The sequence below is a fragment of the Bos indicus genome, chromosome 26 (genome assembly GCF_029378745.1).
Source record: "Bos indicus isolate NIAB-ARS_2022 breed Sahiwal x Tharparkar chromosome 26, NIAB-ARS_B.indTharparkar_mat_pri_1.0, whole genome shotgun sequence".
Lineage (NCBI taxonomy): Eukaryota > Metazoa > Chordata > Mammalia > Artiodactyla > Bovidae > Bos > Bos indicus.
Genome location: NC_091785.1, coordinates 15,008,018 through 15,028,652, shown reverse-complemented (window position 1 = coordinate 15,028,652; position 20,635 = coordinate 15,008,018). Strand labels below are relative to the sequence as shown.

The following is a 20,635-nucleotide window of genomic DNA, read 5'->3' as shown; positions in this document are numbered from 1 at the left end:
GGGTGTACATATATTTTTAAAAGCTTCAAAAATACGTTTTACTGCCTCTGTTTTTCAGTCCGTATTCATTACCTGTTCACGTTCATGTGTTTTGCTATTAAATTGGAGCTTGTTCACAGAAAAGTGATAGGAGGAACTTAACACTTAAGAAAAGTAGGACAAAAACTTAAGACTGAGAATATTCTATATACTTTTTCTTCTGTGAATTGGGATCACTTTAATTGATATGAAAGGAAGAAGTCCCTACTTCACTTCAAGGAACACCTCAAAGATGTCTACTTGCCAATGCCTGGAATCTGTGAACAAGTTACTTTATGTGGAAGGAGTATTAAACCAGCAGATGGAGTTAAGATTATTAGTCAGCTGATCTTAAAATAGGGAAATTATCCTGGATTTTCCAGGTAGACACAATGTAATCACAAGGATCCTTACAAGTAGAAAAGAGTCAGGGTCAAAAATCAGAGAAGGACATACAACATCAGGGGCAAGGTCAGGCCAATGCGATGCTAGTTTTGAAAGCGGAAGGCACCACAAGCCAAGGCTGCCTCTAGCCCCTGGGAAAGACAAGGAGGCAGGTTCTCCCCCAGATCCTTTAGAAAGGAAGTCAGTCCTGCCAATACCTTGAATTTTGCCCAGTGTGACCCATATTAGACCTCTGACTCCAGAACTGTAAGATAACTCAGTTGTGTCACTTTAAGTCACTGAGTAGTCATTGTTATGGCAGCAACAGGAAGCTAATACATCATGCCACCAAGGAACATAGTTTGAGAACCACTGCCTTTTCAGGTTTGCTCCAACCATAGTTCACTTTGAATCATTGGTTTTTCCATTACACTTCTCAGGTGCAAGAGGGACCAGTGAGGATGGAGGTGGGTGTGAGCAGATGGAGAGAGAAGGGGAGGCCGGGTACGGTGGAGGCTTGGGGAGAAGGGGCGCCCTTTCCTGAGTCTGATCTTTGGGATGATGCAAAAAGGGGAAATGGAGAGGGAGGCTGAGAGCACCCCAAGATGCAGTCCTGACCTCAGTCCAAGGATGGAGGGCTGGATGGATGGAGGGCTGGGTGGGAGTGTCTCCAGCCACAGTGCAGTTCTAAAATAGTTTGCAGGGCTGAAGGGGATTCCTAGGACCCATGGTGCTGGTTGGAGGAGTCTGGCGCCTCCCAGGAACTGGCCTATGTTAGTATCCCAGGGCCTGGAAGTGGAGCCTCCGCCCTAGCAGTGGATTTCTGAGCCCAGCAGACATTGGACGGTCATCCTTCCCACAGTCAGAGTCCCAAGAAGCATGTTTTCATGGGCACTCCACTGATGTTTCTTGGGGAACTGGGAGATTCCTATGGGCTGGAGGTTTACCCCAGGTGAGTGCTCAACTTCCTCTGAACCATCAGAGCCCTTGTATGGCTGCTCCCATGGAAGCCACACGAAGCCCCCAGAAAGCACAGGCCCTCACACCTCAGAATGCAGCTTGGTTCTACTGCCCTCCCTGTCCAGACAATGACTGCTTAAGGTTCAGACACCTTAAGGAGTCCATGTCCCCTTCTTCCTGCCTGTGCACCCTTTCCTGGCATGCAATTACCATAAACAGAGGGGCCAGGGCTGGGCACAGTGTGGTCACACTCAGGCCTTGGACTGCCAGGAGGAAGGAGCCAGAACAAGGGCTCTGATGGTTCAGAGGAGGCTGGGCACTCACCTAGGGTAAACCTCCAGCCCATAGGAATCTCCCAGCTCCCACAAAAAACATCAATGGAGTGCCTGTGAAAACACACTTCTCAGGCCTCTGATTGTGGGAAGGATGACCGTCCAATGGCTGCTGGGCTCAGAAATCCACTGTTAGGGTGGAGGCTCCACTTCCTGGCCCTGGGATACTAACACAGGCCAGCTCCTGGGAGGCGCCAGACTCCTCCAACCAGCACCATGGGTCCTAGGAATCCTCTTCAGCCCTGCTAACTCTTTCACAACGGCATGGTGGCCTGAGTATGGTGTCTGCATGTTCCATGTCATCAAGCAGAAGGATGAGCGGGGAGAACAGAGGGAAACCTGCCCTGAAACTGAGCAAGTGGCCACAGGTTCTTCCTGCCTGGACACTTTTGCTGCTGAGGAAACACCCCTCAGCCTCTGCCCCCCACCCCAGGTCGCCTTCACCCTGGTGTGGGCAGAGAGGGGGCTCTGTGGGCGAGTCTGTGTAGATAGGAAGACAGCCGCTAGTGATCCCCACTGGGAAAGCTGTCTCTATTCCCAACTAGACAGGTCTCCAACCGGACACGCTTGTTAAAACAGGACACAGAACAGCAGGGGCTAAAAGAAAAGGAGAGGCTGTGGGGCCAAAAGCCAGGTTGTCCCAGTGGTCAGGTGGGGAGGGAGTGAGAGAGGGGACAGGTAGGGATGGGCATCTCTGGATGTTGGAGGCGGAAAAATTAAAACCAAACGTCTGACAGCATGGGGAGCCCCCAAGAACCCAACAGGAAGCTTCTTTTCCTCCTAACGGTGGTGATAAGCCGCCAGAAAGGGTGTGAGAAACCTGTAGAGGGCTGAATCCAGGTGGTACGATGTTTTCAGCCAATCACTCAGGCGGAGACCATTTACTGAGCACCTGTGCTGTGCCCAGACCACTAGACGACCAGGGATGGGAGAGAACGGAGAAGTGACAGTCCCTCCTGCCACCCCTTTGGCCCCCTAACCCACCCCACCCGCCAATGCCAGAGTGACAAACACCCTACCTCCTGTCTCACCCTCCTTTCTCTTCTCCCCCTTCTTTTTTGCCTGAAGAACCTGCTACGTGGTGGCCAGCCAGGGTGAGCAGGACATAAGCCCTGTGCGTGCTTCCTGGTCACCCCTGAGCACCCGGAGGACTCTGGGGGTGGGAGTGGGGGGCAGTGCCGCCCCTGCTCCCTGCACTGGCCGGGGTGGGGGTGGTGGCAAAGGTCAGTTACCTGAAACGTGAAGTATTCATCCGCCGGGGCGTTCAGCATGTTGCAGATCTGGAAAGCAAACAGAGCCATTAGACACAGACCAGAAGGAGAAAGGACGTGGGAGCAAGGGATTCCTCCCTAGGCCTCCAGCGCTCGCAAGCACATTATTCACTCTGGGCCTGGCGAGACCAACTGAGCTAACAACACACTGAAGTTGAGACAGATGGGCACCAGCCCTTAACCAGAGTGCTTACGTCTGAGAAAACGTCTCCTCCAGCAACAGAATACAGAGAAACTCTAAGGGACTAAAAATAACTGCATGCACTCCCAGTTGGGGCAAAATGTAAACAGTAAGATACAAAAAACGTCACAAGCCAATGGCCATTTCTGAGGTGTGGGGAGCAAAAGCACTGACCTCGGCACACAGCACCGCCAAGGGGGTGGGCGGACCCTCTGGCCCAACCCACCAACCCGCCCCTAACCTCACCGCAATTAAGGCACCAGCTCGCCCCACCCAGGGAGCAACCTGTTTCTTGTTTTTGCTCCCTCCTGCCCGCAACTGGAGTGCCAATAAAGCCTTGCCTGAAGTCCTCCTCTGGCCTCTGACCAATTGCGATTGATTAAAGAGCCAGAGGACCTGGGTGGGTAACTGTTGGCTTTTCTTCTGCTAAGACATTGGATGACGTTTAGCCCCATCTTTGCTCCTCCCTACTCTTCCTGCCTCTAAGGAATCTACTTCCAAATTCAAAGCAGCTAGCTGCTCAGACCAAGAAGAGGAGGAAGCTAAAGCAGAAAGGCCTGGCAGGTGTGGCAGCAATTCTGGGAAGACTCTATTTTCTTTCCTTTTTTTTTTTTTTTCTTTTCTGATGTGGGATCCAGGTTGGAAGAAGGTGGTTAAGGGCTGGAGGAAAAAACCAGACAGCCTTTTAGGTACACCAGAGTAAATATTCACTATGAGACATGGCTTTAAGTACTAAATTCAGAGACGATTGGTCACATCCATAAGGACAAGGAGTCATTCCATTTTTGTTCATTTTGAATTATCCTTCTATCAGGTCAAATCCACAAATGGGTCTTAATAAAAGACAGCATCTTTCTTCTCACAAAATTAGATACTTTAAATCATAGCATTTTAAAGTTAGAAGGCAGTTTAATAATTGTTTAAGCTTTTCTTTCCACAGGTGGGAAACAGAAGCCCAAAGACATTAAGTGATTTTTTTAAATTCATGGGATAAGAGGAGAACTGAGCTCTCCAGTGAGGGTGCTGTTGGAATCACCTCTCCTGGTGTTGGGAGTGGGGAGCCCTAATTGGCATCATTCGCCAATTTCCATGGTGTAAATACACCCACCATGGGGGATTTCAAACTGACCTGGGATTAACAAGTTGCTCACCAAACTCCTGAAAATGGAAGGTAGGAGCCAGCTTCTCCCTCTATGGTACTAACTCTGCCGGCCCCTCCACCCAACGGAAGTGCTGTTTGGGAGTGGCTGAGCCACATCAACTATTTTTTTCCCCTTTACTCTTAGAAAGCAAATGTGCTGTGCTTAGTCACTCGGTCATGTCCAACTGTGCAACTCCATGGACTGTAGCCCTCCAACCTCTTCTGTCCATAGAATTTTCCAGGCAAGAATACTAGTGTCATTTCCTTCTCCAGGGAATCTTCCTGACCCAGGGACTGAACCTTCATCTCCTGTGTCTCCTGCATTGCGGGAGGATTCTTTACCCGACGACTCTTAAGAAGCAAATGTGACCAGCTTTCAAAGTTTTTGTTAGTATTTCAGCCTAAGAATTTAAGGAATCACTTGTGCTATCCATTAATTTTATGATTGAATCTGAATAAAAAAACATGAATTGATTGGCTGAGCATCCTTCACATGGGTGTCAAAGAGACAAAAAGCAGCTTAATTCTCTTTTCTGACCTTACCGTCAGCAGTATCGATTTTGGTCCAGGCTTTTTGGCCTTTAGAGAATATCTATAGATGGATCAAGGTCCTTGAGGCCAAGCTTTTTTTTTAACTCAGTATTCAAATATTCAAAAATCGTCTCTACCTTCCCCATTTCTCTCTCTAAGTTTACAGATCATTTGGATTCTAGCTTGGTTTGATCCTGCATTTCTTGCTTCAATTCTACAAATGTAATTCTAGAAACTAATTTTCATTTTCTAATGCTTTTAACTCTAAAAAGTCACTCAACTGAAGTCTAATGTTTCTCATTCAGAGCTGGGATTTACTAATGAGAACTCTGTGGGCACATGTTCCCTAAATTCAGCGAGGTCCAACTGAAGGGCCTCTGGGATAGTTCATCCAAAAGCCTGCCTTTATTACAAGGGGTTGTGAAAAAAAAATCAAGGGAAAAGTTTGAAAAGCTAAATGGAAAAGTTTCAAGCAATTTGGAGGAACATCATAATTACAATTAAAACTCCAGATCATTTTTATTATTATTAAAGATTTTTAATGTTTCATTTCTTAAATAAGTCAACAACCTCTTATTACAGATGATGATGTTAAAACCCAGACACATCAAGGGATTTGCCCAAGGTCAAGGATTTGCCATGGGATTTGCCCAAAGCCGGACTGAGTCATGGCACCCAGGGATCCTGAGTCATGGCCGTTTGCTCTCTTTACTAGAACCCACTGCCGTATCACCCACAAGTGGCCCCCAGGAATGGCGCTGCTCTGGCTGGGTCTGCTGAAATGTTTGATATCATCCTCTAGACCAGTGCTTCTCAGTCCGGGGTATATTATCCTCCTGAGGACATTTAGCAACTTCTGAGACGTCTGGATTCTCGCAGGCAGGGTGGTGCTACTAGCATCTAATGGGCAGGGAGGCTGCTAAAACCCCTACAGTGTAAAGGACAGCTCCTCACTGCAAAGAAGTAGCCCACAATGTTAGCAGAGTCCACAAGTTTGAGAAATCCTGTTCTATACACAGAAGTTATGTTTTTAACAGATCCTGCCTTTTGAAATATATAGCAGAGGGTGACACATCTGGGAGTGAAAGGAAAGACTTAAAAACTCACAAGGACAGCACTGTAAAGGGAGGTTGTCCCATACAAACTGGGATGTATGTTCACCCAAATTCTGGAGTCTCCCAAAATGGCTCAAGGTCAGTTCTCTGAAAATCATTTTGGGAATGCTAACTTGTCTAATGAGTGATTTGATGAGAAATGCCTTACACTAGCGGAGAAGGCGATGGCACCCCACTCCAGTACTTTGCCTGGAAAATCCCATGGGCGGAGGAGCCTGGTAAGCTGCAGTCCATGGGGTCGCTAAGAGTCGGACACGACTGAGCGACTTCCCTTTCACTTTTCACTTTCATGCATTGGAGAAGGAAATGGCAACCCACTCCAGTATTCGTGCCTGGAGAATCCCAGGGATGGGGGAGCCTGGTGGGCTGCCGTCTATGGGGTCGCACAGAGTCGGACGCAACTGAAGCGACTTAGCAGCAACAGCAGCAGCCTTACACTAGATTTACACGAGTTTGCCATCAGTCTTGGGCTGCCAGCAGAAAGGATAACGTCAGGGGTGGGGCTGAGGGCAGGAGCTGAGAGGTGAAAGGCAGCAGTAAAGCAAATGCAGTGAATCTGTGATAGAAACAAAACCTGGGGGAAGAAAATCCTCCACAGCTTTTGGAATTGATTCTGGCAAATTGGTTACATGGCAAATTGATGACTTGGCAAATGAATCATTCAATGAGTTGGCTTTTGTTGCGCTGCTGCTGCTGCTGCTAAGTCGCTTCAGTTGTGTCCGACTCTGTGCGACCCCATGGACTGCAGCCTACCAGGCTTCTCCGTCCATGGGATTCTCCAGGCAAGAACACTGGAATGGGTTGCCATTTCCTTCTCCAATGCATGAAAGTGAAAAGTGAAAGTGAAGTCGCTCAGTCATGTCCGACTCTGTGTGACTCCATGGACTGCAGCCTACCAGGCTCCTCTGTCCATGAGATTTTCCAGGCAAGAGTACTGGAGTGGGGTGCAATTGCCTTCTCCCCCATTTGTTTATTATTTCTCCCAAATTTTCAATTGATCTGCTTTTTAATCTCAATGATTTTACCCTAAAAATACTGCAATTTTAATGGGAAGGAATTAAATTAATTCCATCTAATTAGCTTTAGGTTTATTCTTTCAGTTAAAACAACTAGAAAAAACTGAGACTAATTTTCCCATCCTTGTTTTCTCTCATCACTATTTCTAGCTACTTGATGAACATTCTGGGAGTTAATACTTTGGATTTCTCATGAGTCTCTGAAGTTCTGTATTTGGGAAGATCGTTTCTCTCATGTTCTAATTTTTCCTCCTTTTATTGAAGTCATCAGGGATGACAAACTTATTATTATAAACTTTTTTCTTCCAACAAAGAGGATTCTTTGGATAACTATCAGGCTTGTGGTTAAATATCCTCATCAAAGTCAGAGCATCTGTAACTTGGAAGTTTCCATCTTTGCAAGCTACAAGTTAAGTGCTTAACTGATATAATTTTGCACTCCTGAAAGAGTGCTCATGACTTAGGTGTCAAAAGCTTGTGTAGGATTAAACTTTGGTGCATTAGTTTTCTCCAAATTGATTTTTGGACAATAAAATCTTTACCTGGGAAACATCTAGGAGAGAAGAAGTGCTTAAAAAGTGGGGCAAAATAAAAATGCCACTTGCAGCAACACGGATGGACCAGGAAATTATAAAAGTGAAATAAGACAGAAAAAGACAAGTATCACATGATATTGCTGATATGTGGAATCTAAACAGTACAAATGAACTTATTTACAAAATAGAAATAGAGTCACAGATGTAAAAAACAAATTTATGGTTATGGGGTGGAGATAAATTGGGAGGTTGGGATTAACATGTACACTCTACTATGTATAAAATAGGGCTTCCCGGGTGGCACCGTGGTAAAGAACCTGCCGGCTAATGCAGGATTTGCAAGAGATGTGGGTTCCATCCCTGGGTTGGGAAGATCCCCTGAAAGAGGGATGGCAACCCACCCTAGTATTCTTGCCTGGAAAATTCCACGGACAGAGGAGCCTGGCAGGCTACAGTCTGTTGGATGGCAGTCAGACATGACAGAGCACCTGAGCACACATATATAAAATAGGCACCAGGGACCCTCTGTATAGCACAGGGAGCTCTACTCAAATACTCTGTAATGACCTATATGGGAAAAGAATCCAAAAAAGAATGGACGCATGTACAAGTATAGCTGATTCACTTTGCTGTCTGGCAGAGGCTAACAAATACATTGTAAATCAACTATACTCCAATAAAAAAAATTTTAAGTGGTGCATAAATTCCTTTATACCACCTGTGGCAACTTTGGGAATATCAAACTGGATAAAAACCCCAAATGGAGCTTGATAGATGGGCTGCCAGGAAACCAAAGGACAGAAGCCAAGGGCCAAGCTACTTGGTTATTTCAGTGAGGCTGAAAAATTGTGGTATCTGTGGATTCAGTTAGGAATGAATTGGAATACTTTGGTCAGTACCACCATGTCAGGAATGACATTTAAAAATAGTTCAGTTATATATAAAAAAAAATAGGAATTCCCTGGTTGTCCAGTGGTTAGGACTCCACACTTTCACTGTCGGGGATCAGGTTCAGTTTCTGATCAGGAACTAAGATCCAGGCAAGCCGTGTGGTTCGTCAAAAAAAAAAAAAAAAACTTTTTTCAATTATTTCATAATATTTCTTAGTATATATTGCTGTTTACTCTTAAAAGACATAAAATTGTCTCTCCTTTTTCTTTTCTTCCCCTTCAACATGTCTCTGCACTAAGAGATCATGTCACTTGGTGAGGCCACTTTGGCCTGTAACCGACAAGCCCAGAATTAAGCATCCTCCCTGAAACCCTAGGGTAAAGCATCACTACATAGAAAGATTACCTTGCAGTCACAATAGAATTTTCCTTACCCTGTCACCATTCTGAATCCAGAAATATTCACACTAAGCAGAGGCAAATTTGTCACAGTAAAAGAAAAAACATTAAACAACCTAAATTTTGTTTCACTTCCCCTGTGACCCCTAAGTCATTGTAATTCACATGCTCATTTACTAAATAATGAAGATGCATGAACACAATGACAACACTAAAGAAAAAACAACCATGCAAATACATGCTATAAAAATATTTTTTTGGAAACTTGAGTTTGAAGGGGGAAAGGAAAGATGCCAACATAAAGAAATGTAAAAAACAGGGAACATTCTTGCAGGGAGGTATCTTGATGCCAAAAAAATGACACAGATGGTGAAGCCCAACTAGGGAGAGAAGTCAGCCATGAAAAGGAAGGAGAGCATGGTCAGGGCCAAGTGGGAAGCTACTGAGCCCCTGATCTTGAGGCCTATGCGACCCACAGAGACCTCTTGTTTGTTGTCTTCTCACCCCTGACCTCTCTCAGCCAGACCTGGCCTATGCTTCCCTCCCACCACACCCCCCGCCCCACATGAGAGACCAGGGCAAAAATCTTCACCTCCACTATCAACTCAATGCATTTTGCATTGCAATCAATGGCAAAGTCCTCTTCTTATATATTTTTTCTTTTGTCAGTAATTTTCTGAGTTTCAAAAGTCGTGACCAAGGGGAACTATATTTAAGGTCAAATTAAACCCAGCATGAATCATAGTCGTGAGCTACCAGGATGTCTGAACTTTGTGTGGCTGCAGAATAAGAGGCTGGGAGATGGATCTGTCTTTCTTGTGTTGACTAAATATTTTCTTGCGGAGTTGAGGAGTTTCTAGTTCACATACATTCCGACTACCAAGATTCTTCTTTCCTGTGTCCTGTGCCAAAGTGGCCATCTTACCCTTACCTGGGGCGTTCTTGCCTTCACAATTGTTCCTGCTGCTGCTGCTAAGTCGCTTCAGTCGTGTCCAACTCTGTGCGACCCCATAGACGGCAGCCCACCAGGCCCCGCCGTCTCTGGGATTCTCCAGGCAAGAACACTGGAGTGGGTTGCCATTTCCTTCTCCAATGCATGAAAGTGAAAAGTGAAAGTGAAGTCACTCAGTCGTGTCTGACTCTTTGCGACCCCATGAACTGCAGCCTACCAGGCTCCTCCGTCCATGGGATTTTCCAGGCAAGAGTACTGGAGTGGGTTGCCATTGCCTTCTCCGGCAATTGTTCCTATCTCTTAGCTAATGAGAGTTTCATCCAATATTACTTAAGGTTCAAATTTGTTTGATAACTTACAAATCCATTTTCAGCAACGTATGTTGGCAACCCACTAACGAGAGTCCAGTGGTCCGTGGGAGGTGTCCTTGAGGAAGATGAGAAGAAAAAAAAAATCATCGCTATGCAAAGAAATGCATTGAATACAAACATTAAAAGGCAACTCCTGCAGCTGCTTCATGGCAAAACTCACGGAATGACTTTGATCTCTTCTTTTCCATGTAAAATGTAATCAATGATTTTATAAAAGATGACTTCCTAAGAGGAAAGAGAGAGAATATGAGAAAAATCTTACCTCCCAGAGAAGACATTTTTCCTTAATGAACTTTTTTTTAATTTAAATATTTTATTTCCCAACCACATTTCTTCACATAACATAAATTACCAAGCTACTCATGTCCTAATTACAAGCTTACAATTAAACTAGAAATATCATTGGCCACTTATCATATGAACAAAACTGCTGAACTAATTTTAGAAAGTTGAATACACCCTAACAACTTCTAGAGAATCTTCGGTTTTCTTTTGATTTCTATTGTCCAGACATATCGGACTAATACTTCCATAGAACAAATCATGGGATTTCTCAACCTCCGTCAATGTTTTCCCTTCCCAGCTGTACAGTGCACTTAACGCTTCCAGCACTCTGAATGGGTGCTTAAGAAGCAGGATATGGTGAATACGTTGTCAAAGCAGGAAGGGACTTGAGAACTAGTCTCTCTGCTTCTTTGGGCAGATGAAGAACCTACACATTCCGTCCCCTGCCTTCCCTTTCCTGTATGCTGGGGATATGGTAGTGGAACAAGCTTCCTATGAAACTTGCAATCAAGGGGGAAAGTAAATCTAAGCCAACCTTTGTCTGCAGATCCCAGTCCAGCATGTCAGAAGAAAGGCCTGGGCACAATGTGTTTTAAAAACTATGCAGGAGGCTCTAATGCTCCCTCCTTGTGGAGAAGCACTGATCCACCAAACCCTAGCGTCACAGAAAAGACAACTGAGAAGTTAAACGAGCGAAGGCAAGGGCAACCCAGCTGGTTGGGGCAGAGCTGAAACTTGAACCTCAAACTCCTTGTCCAGTGCTTTCTGCTTCTCCAAGGTCCTCCAGGAAGTCCCAGGACTAGAGCCCAGTCCTTCTTGGGCCAGCGCTCTTTCCTCTACACACAGCCGCTAAAACCAGGCACAGATATCATCAAGAAAGACGTCTGCACTCACTCTGCCATCTGGTGTCTTTGGACCTTTGTAAGGCTCGACTTCTCCAAGCTTGACTGGCCACTCATCATAGAATTCCTGAAGGCAAATATATTGAAACACTATTAAGCAAACTGTCCTGTTACCTACCATATCTGAGTGCCATTGGTTTGCATATTTTATGTTAATTTATAATTCTGGAATTTTAAAGCTCTTTTTCAGTAATGCTGTTTATGAACTTGTGACTGTAAACAAGTCAATCTTTTAAATCTGTAAGACGGAGACAATAACAAAATGCGTATTACAGAGTCATTATGTGGATTAAATGAATAATACAGAGCACCTACCCTGACACATAGTTAGAAGGAGGGAGGGCAAGAGGAAGGAAAAGAATATGTATGGAAACTCTCTGAACTTCCTGCTCATTTTTTTCTGTAAACCTAAAAATAAAAGAATATGGTCTACTAATTAATTTTTAAAAAAGAAAAAAAGACTTGTTGAAGACACATAGAGCTAGGAAGTGGAAAAGCCAAGTCTAGATACTTTTTTACTCCAAAAAGTACACTTTCCCTTCTTCTTTTCCATGTAAAATGTAATTGATGATTTTTAAGTTGACTTTATATAAAAGATGAAAGTACCATACTTTCTTGGCACTGATTTTTAAGATCTATACCGGTAGTTCACATAGTATACCCATTTTTTAATGGGTTGCATCTCATGTGATGTGCATTTTATAGCCGGTGGTAGGGGAGACAAAACATATGGAACAGTGACCTTCTCCTTGGTCATGTCCAGCAGCCCAATGGAGTATCGTTCGCAGTTCAGGTATGTCCTGACAGTGTAGAGTGCTTTGTGAAACTGTCGCTCAACATCTGTGAGCTCTTCAAATACTTTGTTGGCTGACCACATAAGAATCTGAAAGTAGGTATTACAAAGAAAACAATCAAAACGAAATACAGTATGAAGAGGAGCATTAGTCAGAAGAAAACAGGAGATGCATCAAATAAAAGGAACACATATGAGCAAACAATGCAATTCCATTTTTGCATATGTACGTGTCCAACAAACTACCGAGAGTCTCAGGGTGGGATGATGAGCAGACCTTTTGCAAAGCCGTGTGTTTATGAAAGCCATGACTGATCCCCATGTCCAAAATGTTTTGGCTCCAAAGGGCAAGTAATCTAACACAAATGCAGAGACAGTTCCTGGGCAGAGGGTCCAGTTTTGCGGCCCACTGGCTACTGCTGGCCCTTGTGGGAAGAAAGCCACCTGCCTCCTTCCATGTGTCCTGAGCTAGTCGAAGGTTACCTGCCCTGGACAGTTAGCATGGGCCAGGGCCTTGGAAGTCCTCTATCCCAACCACCCTCCCACCATTGTACTGATGAAGAAACCAAGGTCCACAGAGTAGTTCAACTCAGGTATCCTGGCTACCAATGCTGTTCTTTATCCCTCTGGCTTAAGGAGGCAACAGAGGAGTGATTTGCTTCTCAATGTAGCATCTTTACTATGTACCAGGAATACACAGCTCTGCTGAGAGCTTTATGTGAACTAATTCATCTAGTGACCATTTAATAGTCACAGCAACCACGTGGGGTAAGTACTGTAATTATCATCGCCACCTCAAAGAGGAAGAAACCACAACTGCCCAGGACATAGACTGAAGAAAGCGAGCAGTTGTGCCTACAGATAGAGGGGCAGGAAGGTGACGGGGAGGGGACCACAAGAGGACACTGGGAACAGAAGTTTGGGGATCTGATCCACAGGGCGTGGTTGGGGAGGATCTGCGCTTGTTGCCTCTGGGGGATCTCTTTGTCAAACAGGTCAGCTGAAGTAGTCACTGTCACCTTCTCTTTACCTGACTTCTTCGGGATTCAATATTGTACAGGTAGTTGGTGTGGTGAAGCTTTAGGATGATAGAAACAAAGCTGAGGTATTTGGAAAAGACCTACGGATGGCGGAGAAAAACAAATTAGGTGTGACATCTTTCAGTTACACAACAAATAAATTTACTGAGCGTCTGAAGGGATGCCCAGGGTTAGCATTACCTCTTCATCCTGTTTGGAAAATTCGGATGCGTCTACTTTGTTAACTGCCATAAACACAGCAAGAACCTCCTTGCCCATCACGATGGGGGTTGCCAGCAGGTTCCTGGTGACATACCCGGTTTGTTTGTCCATGAAGTCAGAAAAATGGCTGTTCTGAAAGATACATTCCCACATTTGACATTTGACAAAGCAGCACGAAACCATGAAGTGTAGATCTAGGAACGGCAACAGACCATCCTCTGTAGGTCGCAGGACAATGGTCCCAAGCCAACATCCCCACCCACCCCACCATCCACAAGCAGACAGAATGAATAAAGCATAGAATGAAATGGCCCATTTCCAAATGAGCTTTCCCACCTGAGCTGTGGCCTCTCCGGGTTAGGCTAGGGTTGGGCCAGGATGAAAGAGGTGATGTTGTGACCAAATGGAAAGCCAGGTTCTAAGGGGAAGGGAGGCAAGGATGCAGGATTGTAACAGGGAGGATGTGCGTGCTCTAAGGAGAACACAGCTGGGATTCCACAGGGCTCTTCTTTTTAATCGCAAAAGTAAAATTTGCCCTTGAAACCTCCCAACCATCATAAGGAAAAAATTATTAACTGCCCCCAAACCCCTCCTAATCTCACCTATTTGAAGAAATCTGTATTACAATGCTTAGTGTGTCCCTTTCTATGCCTTTCTCTATACTTGGACAAAGCATTTTTTTTCTTTAATAAAATTTTCTCTCCTAATTTTATGCAATTCGTCACTTAACACTATCTTATGGACTTCCCTCCAGACTGGTGCATATGGACGTGAACTAGTTTTCCAGATTCTTGCATGCTATTCCACAGCGTGGGGGCTCCAGTTCTGCTCAACCAATATCTACTGATTTAGTCTGTTTAGAGTTTTCCCCATTGCAAACAATACTGCACTAATCACCCTTGCTTTTATTTTTATTGATGGAGTCCCCAAATAGAAATGTCTTTTACAGTATCAACAGGTACATGAAGTTTTAATTTACACCAGTTACTTTTACAAAATGTTGAAATTCTTACCACCCTCTTGACAGCACCAGATATTTAACAGTTCTTCAAAGTCTTTTTCTTTTTTTAAAAAAGTATTTTTATTTATTTAGGTTGCACTGCATGGCATGTGGATCTTAGTTCCCAGACCAGGGATCGAACCTGTGCCCCCTGCAGTGGAAGCGCAGAGTCTTAACCACTGAACCACTAGGGAAGTCATTTTCTATCAAGTCAATATCTCTCATTCGTATTTTTTATTTCTTTCATAGGGGAAAATGAAATGGATCATCCCAGATACAAGCTTCAAGTAGAAGACGCAAGGGACGACTCTAATTCACTAAGCATGTAGAGGGCAGAGTGATGAGTTTGGAGAGGCACACAAACGGAAGGGCTTGGGAAGAAGGTCAAGGATAGCAGTTATCTTATTAGCTGTAAGTGAGAGCAACTGTGGTCGTGTATAGACTCTGCTTGCTCTGGGTCATGACTAACTCCTCTTTGAGTCTTCATCATTTGAAACTTCAACTGAAATTTCCACCTGACTTTGAGATTCAGTGGCCAAAAATCAATGTGGTCTTCCTTTCACAAGTTGTATTATGTTCATTTCCCCACGTGGGTGGTGCTTCTATAAACAGCTGGACTCTGTTCAGTTTTCCAGAGTAAAACTGGAAGAGTCCACTGGTGTGTGACTTTGGGGCCAGCATCGCCATCAGGGCACAATGACCGCTTGGGCAACAGAATCACAGCCCTGCTCAGAGCAGGGGACCTGGGCTGAAGCTCCGAAAGACCTGCAGACTGCTGCAGATTTGCAGACCTCATGGCAGACCTGCTGAATTCTAATCTCCTAAAGTGGAAACTGGCTTCCCCAGGAGTCTATACTTTTAGTGGATGAATTGATTCCATAGAGGATCCTTAGAAATGTTGGATGCTAAGGAAGTCAGATGCAGCCCTTGACCCCAGACTTCTTCTGTACCCTTCCAAAGTGGAACCCCAGAAACCAGCTAATTGTGTAGGAGGCAGCATCGCATAATTGTGAAGAAGGTTCCCGAGTCAGATGTCCTTAGCTGAAACCAGCTCCTGATTCACTAGCTGTGAGCCCCTGGGCATGCTACTTACCCTCTGCATCCTCATTTTTTAACCTGAAAATGGGAACACTGGATATTATCTACTGTCTATCGTACCTGATGTAAAAAGAGAATAATATAGTGTGGGCAGAGCACTTAGAAAAGAGTCTGACAGATAGTAGGTGCTCAGTAAATACTAGGAAGCCAAACCTGGGACTTTGGGGGCCTCTCTGGATGACAGGGCTTCCCTTGTGGCTCAGCTGGTCAAGAATCCGCCTGCGACGCAGGAGATCCGGGTTCAATCCCTGGGTTGGGAAGATCCCCTGGAGAAGGGAAAGGCTCTAGTCTTCTGGCCTAGAGAATTCCATGGACTGGATAGTCCATGAGGTCACAAAGAGTCAGACATGACTTAGCGACTTTCACTTTCATTTCTTTTACTTTCACTGGATGAGAGGTCCTTCAGGTTCTGCATTACCATTTGGCTTCCAATGATGATGTGATGAGTTAGTTGCTCAGTTGTGTCCGACTTTTTGTGACTCCACAGACTAGCAGCGCACCAGGTTCCTCTGTCCATGGAATTCTCCAGGCAAGAATACTGGAATGGGTTGCCATTCCCTTCTCCAGGGGTTCTTCATGACTCAGGGATCAAACTTGGCTCTCCTGCATTGTAGGCAGATTCTTTATCATCTGAGCTACCAGGGAAGCCCCATCATTTGGCTTCTACTTCTAGCTTTTCTAACTAATTCCAATCACTGAAGAAATGAGATGCTCTTAGCTGATGCAGGCCTCCTATGCCTAGAAGCACGCTTGCTCCTGGGGGCTAGCTCTCTGCCCTGTGCCAACAAGAGCCATGTTTTTCTCTAACTGCTGTATCTGTGACTTTCTCATGCAGCATCTTCACTCAGTCCAGGACACCTCCAGACTTTGACAGGTTCTTTTAATCCACTGCTATAGCCCAGGCTGGCTCACTGTCCATTTTCCTCCTAACCTATTATCCATTAGAGAAGGTGATCACTTTCATTTACACAATGATGCTGGGCAGAAGGAATAACCAAAATGCCCAAAACATGCACCATGGGATGGAGCTGGGCAGCATTTCTTGGCTAACACATTTTACTCTGCAGCCTCAAAACTTGATGCTATTTTATTTTAGATTCTAAACACAAGAAGATGTTCTTACATTCGGTGAATGTTTTGAGAAAATGACTTACAAGTTTCAAAACTTAATACTCGCTTATCATCATATCTGAAAATCAGATACCCAAATTTCAGGGTAGGTGAGGTGAGGTTTTCTGGTTTTGTGTTTTCATTGGTTCAAACAATCCTTGGTAAAGTTTCTGTGAGTAAATCCTGTATCTTTTGGATTCATGAAGTCCCCTCAATGATTTTTCTTCAAATAAGTCAATGAAGGCATTGGGGATGTTTAGAGCAGAGGGCTGCCTGGATCCTCAATCTTAGCACTGTTAAATTCTGATCAAACATCTGGAGATCCGGAGTCAGGAGACAAGGATGGAAAGCTATAAGTGCAAGCCATAAGCACCCTGTTAATTATTGAAAACTTAGGATTCTCACATGGCTTTCTTTTAAACCGCTGCCAGGAGAACCACCCATAGAGTTAATCACCAGCTTTCCCAATAGAATAGGAAATGATTAACTTGATGAGGATATGTCACAGTTTCCTGTTATTAAGTTCCCTGCCTTTAACCTGTTTTAAAAACAGGCAGTGATCATTGACCTGGTTTTGGCCACTTATATCTGGCCCCCAAACTCTCTGGACATTAATATGATATGATCATAGCTGTCATTTATTGAGCACCTCCCGGGAGTCAGGCACTTTGTGACCTGGTTCCCTCTATTTCTCTTGTGGAGAAACACAGTCCGTCATCCAGGCTCAGGCCTGGATCTGTACCCAGGTCATCTGATGCCAAAGCTCTCACCTGACACCATGTGGCTTCTCTGCTGCCAAGGCTGGGAGTATCCAGTTCTGCCTCTCCGTCTGTGGGCAGGTAGTCCTTCCCTCCCTGTGCCCACACTTGCCAACCAGGCAGGAGTTGTGTGTGGTCAGGGCTGTGGCAAAGAAAAAGGGCGGCCTTGCAAGACCCGGATTATGAGCCTAGATCAGCCACATTGTGCCTAACTGATCTGGAGAAGATTCTCACATACACGGGATGGAAATAAAAATACAGTCCTGGCCTTCTGCACAATGTCTTTGCCAGAATCAAGTGAAATCAAGAACGAGAGGAATCTTCATCAAGCGTCAAGTGCAATGAAAAAGTGAAGAGGTGGTCGAAACGTCACTTAAAACAGTGGTTTCTAACTCCTTTCTCTGCAGATTTTACCATAGCGACTTAAGTGTGGTGAGCCTGCAGGGCTGCAGGGTGGGGTGAGCGTGGGAACACAGCCAGGAGGCTGCATCTTCTCCAGTCCCTCTTATCACCGATCAGACTCTGGCCCCTGGGAGAGACGAAGCCCCCATGACTCAACTTCCTGTCTGCCCAAGGGAAGACTTAAACTAACAGTCCAGGAGCCCTTCCAACTAATCGTTTACAGTTGATTTGAAATTCAGTTCCTCCTCTTGCATCTCTTCACCCAGAAGACCAGTGGTTCTCAACATTGGCTGCCTATTAGAATCACCGGAGTAGCTTTTAAACCATACTCCTGGCTGCATCCCAGTCTCTGAGAGCCTGATGTAATTGGTCTAGTAAGAGTCTCACACATCTGTATTTTTAAAAGAGCTCCCAGTTTGATTTTAATGTGCTTCCAGAGTTGAAAAGCACCATTCTCAGAGCGGGGGAAAAATGCTCAGAAGCAGTAGAAATGAAGGGCAAATGAGGTCTTTGTCCCTTTTCAGAAGGGAGCTCAGGAGGGCGGGAGGGCATCTGTCTTCACACATACTCAGTAAAAGGGAGAACTGAGTGACCCTGCCCCCCACTTTACCACCGCTCTGCCTCTGGGGTGTCCATCACAGACAGAGGCAGACCCAGGCCACCTGACCTCTTAAGCAGCTCCTTTCTATCATTCTGTCCTCGACGGGACTGGGCTCATTAATAAAGGATCATAGCAGAAGTTAGGGCTTGCCAGGTGGTGCAGTGGTAAAGAATCTGCCTGCCAGTGCAGCCCCTGGAGGAGGACATGGCAACCCCCTCCAGTATTCTTGCCTGGAAAATTCCATGGACAGAGGAGCCTGGCGAGCTACAGCCCAAGGGGTCACAAAGAGTTGGACAAGACTGAGCACACACACACACACACACAGAAACACACACACACCAGAAGTCATTTTATCCATCTCTCCTTTAAAAACAACAACAAAAACTTTTTTCTGAAAAAAAGTCTTGCATGTCACTTTCTTAAGTTTGCTATCCTCGTCATTTTGGAGATGGCCTCAGTCAGAGACTTGCAAGAAGCATATTCTCATGAGAAAACTTCAGGATGTACAGGCAGAGCCTCCTCCCTAGGGTCCAAGAACTTTGCCTTAAGGCCCTTTATACACTAGAAGCAGCTGCAGCAGACCCAGAATCCTACTGAAACCAGACGGAATGCACTGCAGGGAGGGGTGCTAAAGACCGAGGACCCTCCAGTGCCTAACAGCAACCCTTGCCCCTGGGGCTGTTTGCTGAGTGCTGCTAATGTTTGACAACCTCTGCACCTTCTGTGGATCTGCACAGCCCCCCTCCTGTAATCAGCTTCAGGAGGCACGTAGGGGATTATCCTCCAGCCTCCAGCTGCCCTCTACGTAAGTAAACCTCTACACAGTAAGCGTTTCAGGGGCTGCCCCCAGTCAGTTCTGTTCCGTCATCTGCTAGCTCTCCCCTTTGTTAACAGCAAAGCAAAATGACAGGACACATGTGTAGGAAAAGGGCTGGCAGGAGAAACTCCAGGCTGGGACCCTCGGCACTACTGAAGTGCAGAGATTATGGGTGATTCACATTTCCTCCCTCTTCATTTGTATTTTCTAATTTTCCTTAGATGAACAAGCATTTTAGTTGGAAGGAGAACGTTCTTTTTAAAACACAATAATTTATGTAGTGTTCAACTGGTCTTCGGGAGGTTTCAAATGTCCCATTTATAGGATTGGAAATTCTTGGTAGATCTGAATTAGGAGGGGTTGAGATGGCCAACTGCACTTAATCATCACCTAAATTCATGTATTTTTTATGATCCAGATGGGAACATTTTAAATTTCATGTCATTTTTCTTTTTTCATGCTTGATCTATAGGTGAGAGAATCATTCCTGGGCCAGTTCACCCCAAAGAGCTGAGAGTCTTCAAAGGATTGTGGGTGAGAAGCGTGGGGAGCAGTTCAGGGGCCTTGGCATCTGGGCTGTTGGCTGATCTCCCCAGTGAGCGGCCTGCTTTACCCTGTTGGTCAGAACAGTGTCCAGAGGACAGAAGAGGTGTGTGGGAGCAGGTGTGGACCGCCCCATGCCCAGGTAAGGTTGCCCCACATTACAGGGGACATAACGCTAAAACATTATCCACTGTTTATCTGAAATTCAGATTGAACTAGGCATCTAGTCATTTTATTTGCTAAATCTAGCCACTCTTGGCCTGGGGGTTCCTCTTCTCCACCACCCACTCCCCAGGTTATAGCCAAACCACAGCCACAAGGATGGCCCCTGGACCCACCCCCACCCCCTCACCCCCCTCTTTCCCATGTTCCTCCCCGAGGCCACCAAGACCTCCTCTCCACTCCACTGTCACCATCAGACCACTCACCTTTTTCACATCTGGAACATTAAAGGTTTTCTTCGTGTGAGCAACCCACCCCACTATCCCAACGTCCAACGGAAACACAGCTTCTCTGTCGGGGACCACCAGGTTGTCCTCAAACTTGGAGGTGGGGGTGACGTCGAGCAGCTTGGAGGCCACCTCCGGCGTGCCGTTGCGGGCCCGACACAGGAACATGCTGCAGCGGTCTGCCTGCAGCAGCTGCGCCAGCCTCTGCAGGGCCCTGTGTGCCGCCAGCTCCACGCTGCCCGCCTCCTCCAGCAAGACCTCCAGCAGCTCCAGGTACAGGGCCGCCTCCTCCGCCAGCGTCCGGCCGGGGAAGGAGGCGCTGGCCGGTGCCTGTGCCCCGCCGCTCGGCACCTCCACCTGCAACTTCCTGTTGAAATACTCCTTGGCGAATTGAGGGTTGGCCTCCAGGTATTTCTCCACCGTCTCTTGGCTGATCTCACCCATGGCGTGGCGTGCTGTGCTGCTCTGGTCTAGAAAGGAAGAGACCCTCAGAATACCACCAGAGGCAGAGTGCCAAGAAGGAGCTACATCCTGGCCAA

The 20,635-nt window shown here is 45.8% G+C and overlaps 1 protein-coding gene and 1 long non-coding RNA gene across 4 annotated transcripts in view; one reads left to right on the top strand and one right to left on the bottom strand.

Annotated features, from left to right (window-relative positions):
- The window catches only part of PDE6C (phosphodiesterase 6C), a 52,681-nt gene extending 32,141 nt beyond the window's left edge, over positions 1–20,540 (bottom strand). For 2 of the 3 annotated variants that reach the window (XM_070780493.1, XM_070780494.1), the window contains exons 1-7: positions 13,298–13,507; positions 13,108–13,197; positions 12,027–12,167; positions 11,277–11,351; positions 10,258–10,322; positions 10,086–10,152; positions 2,927–2,974 (exon numbers count right to left, since the gene is read on the bottom strand). In XM_070780493.1, coding sequence (XP_070636594.1) covers positions 2,927–2,974; positions 10,086–10,152; positions 10,258–10,322; positions 11,277–11,351; positions 12,027–12,167; positions 13,108–13,197; positions 13,298–13,501 — 690 coding nt within the window. In that variant the 5' untranslated portion in view covers positions 13,502–13,507. Of the gene's footprint in view, positions 1–2,926; positions 2,975–10,085; positions 10,153–10,257; positions 10,323–11,276; positions 11,352–12,026; positions 12,168–13,107; positions 13,198–13,297; positions 13,508–20,075 lie in introns of those variants that run through there. The other variant, XM_070780495.1, reaches the window with a different exon arrangement.
- On the top strand, positions 15,820–20,234 carry LOC109553111 (uncharacterized). The gene is made up of 3 exons (XR_002179965.2): positions 15,820–19,092; positions 19,577–19,789; positions 20,101–20,234. It is a non-coding gene; the product is annotated as an uncharacterized lncRNA (long non-coding RNA).
- Positions 20,541–20,635: the final 95 nt, after the last annotated feature.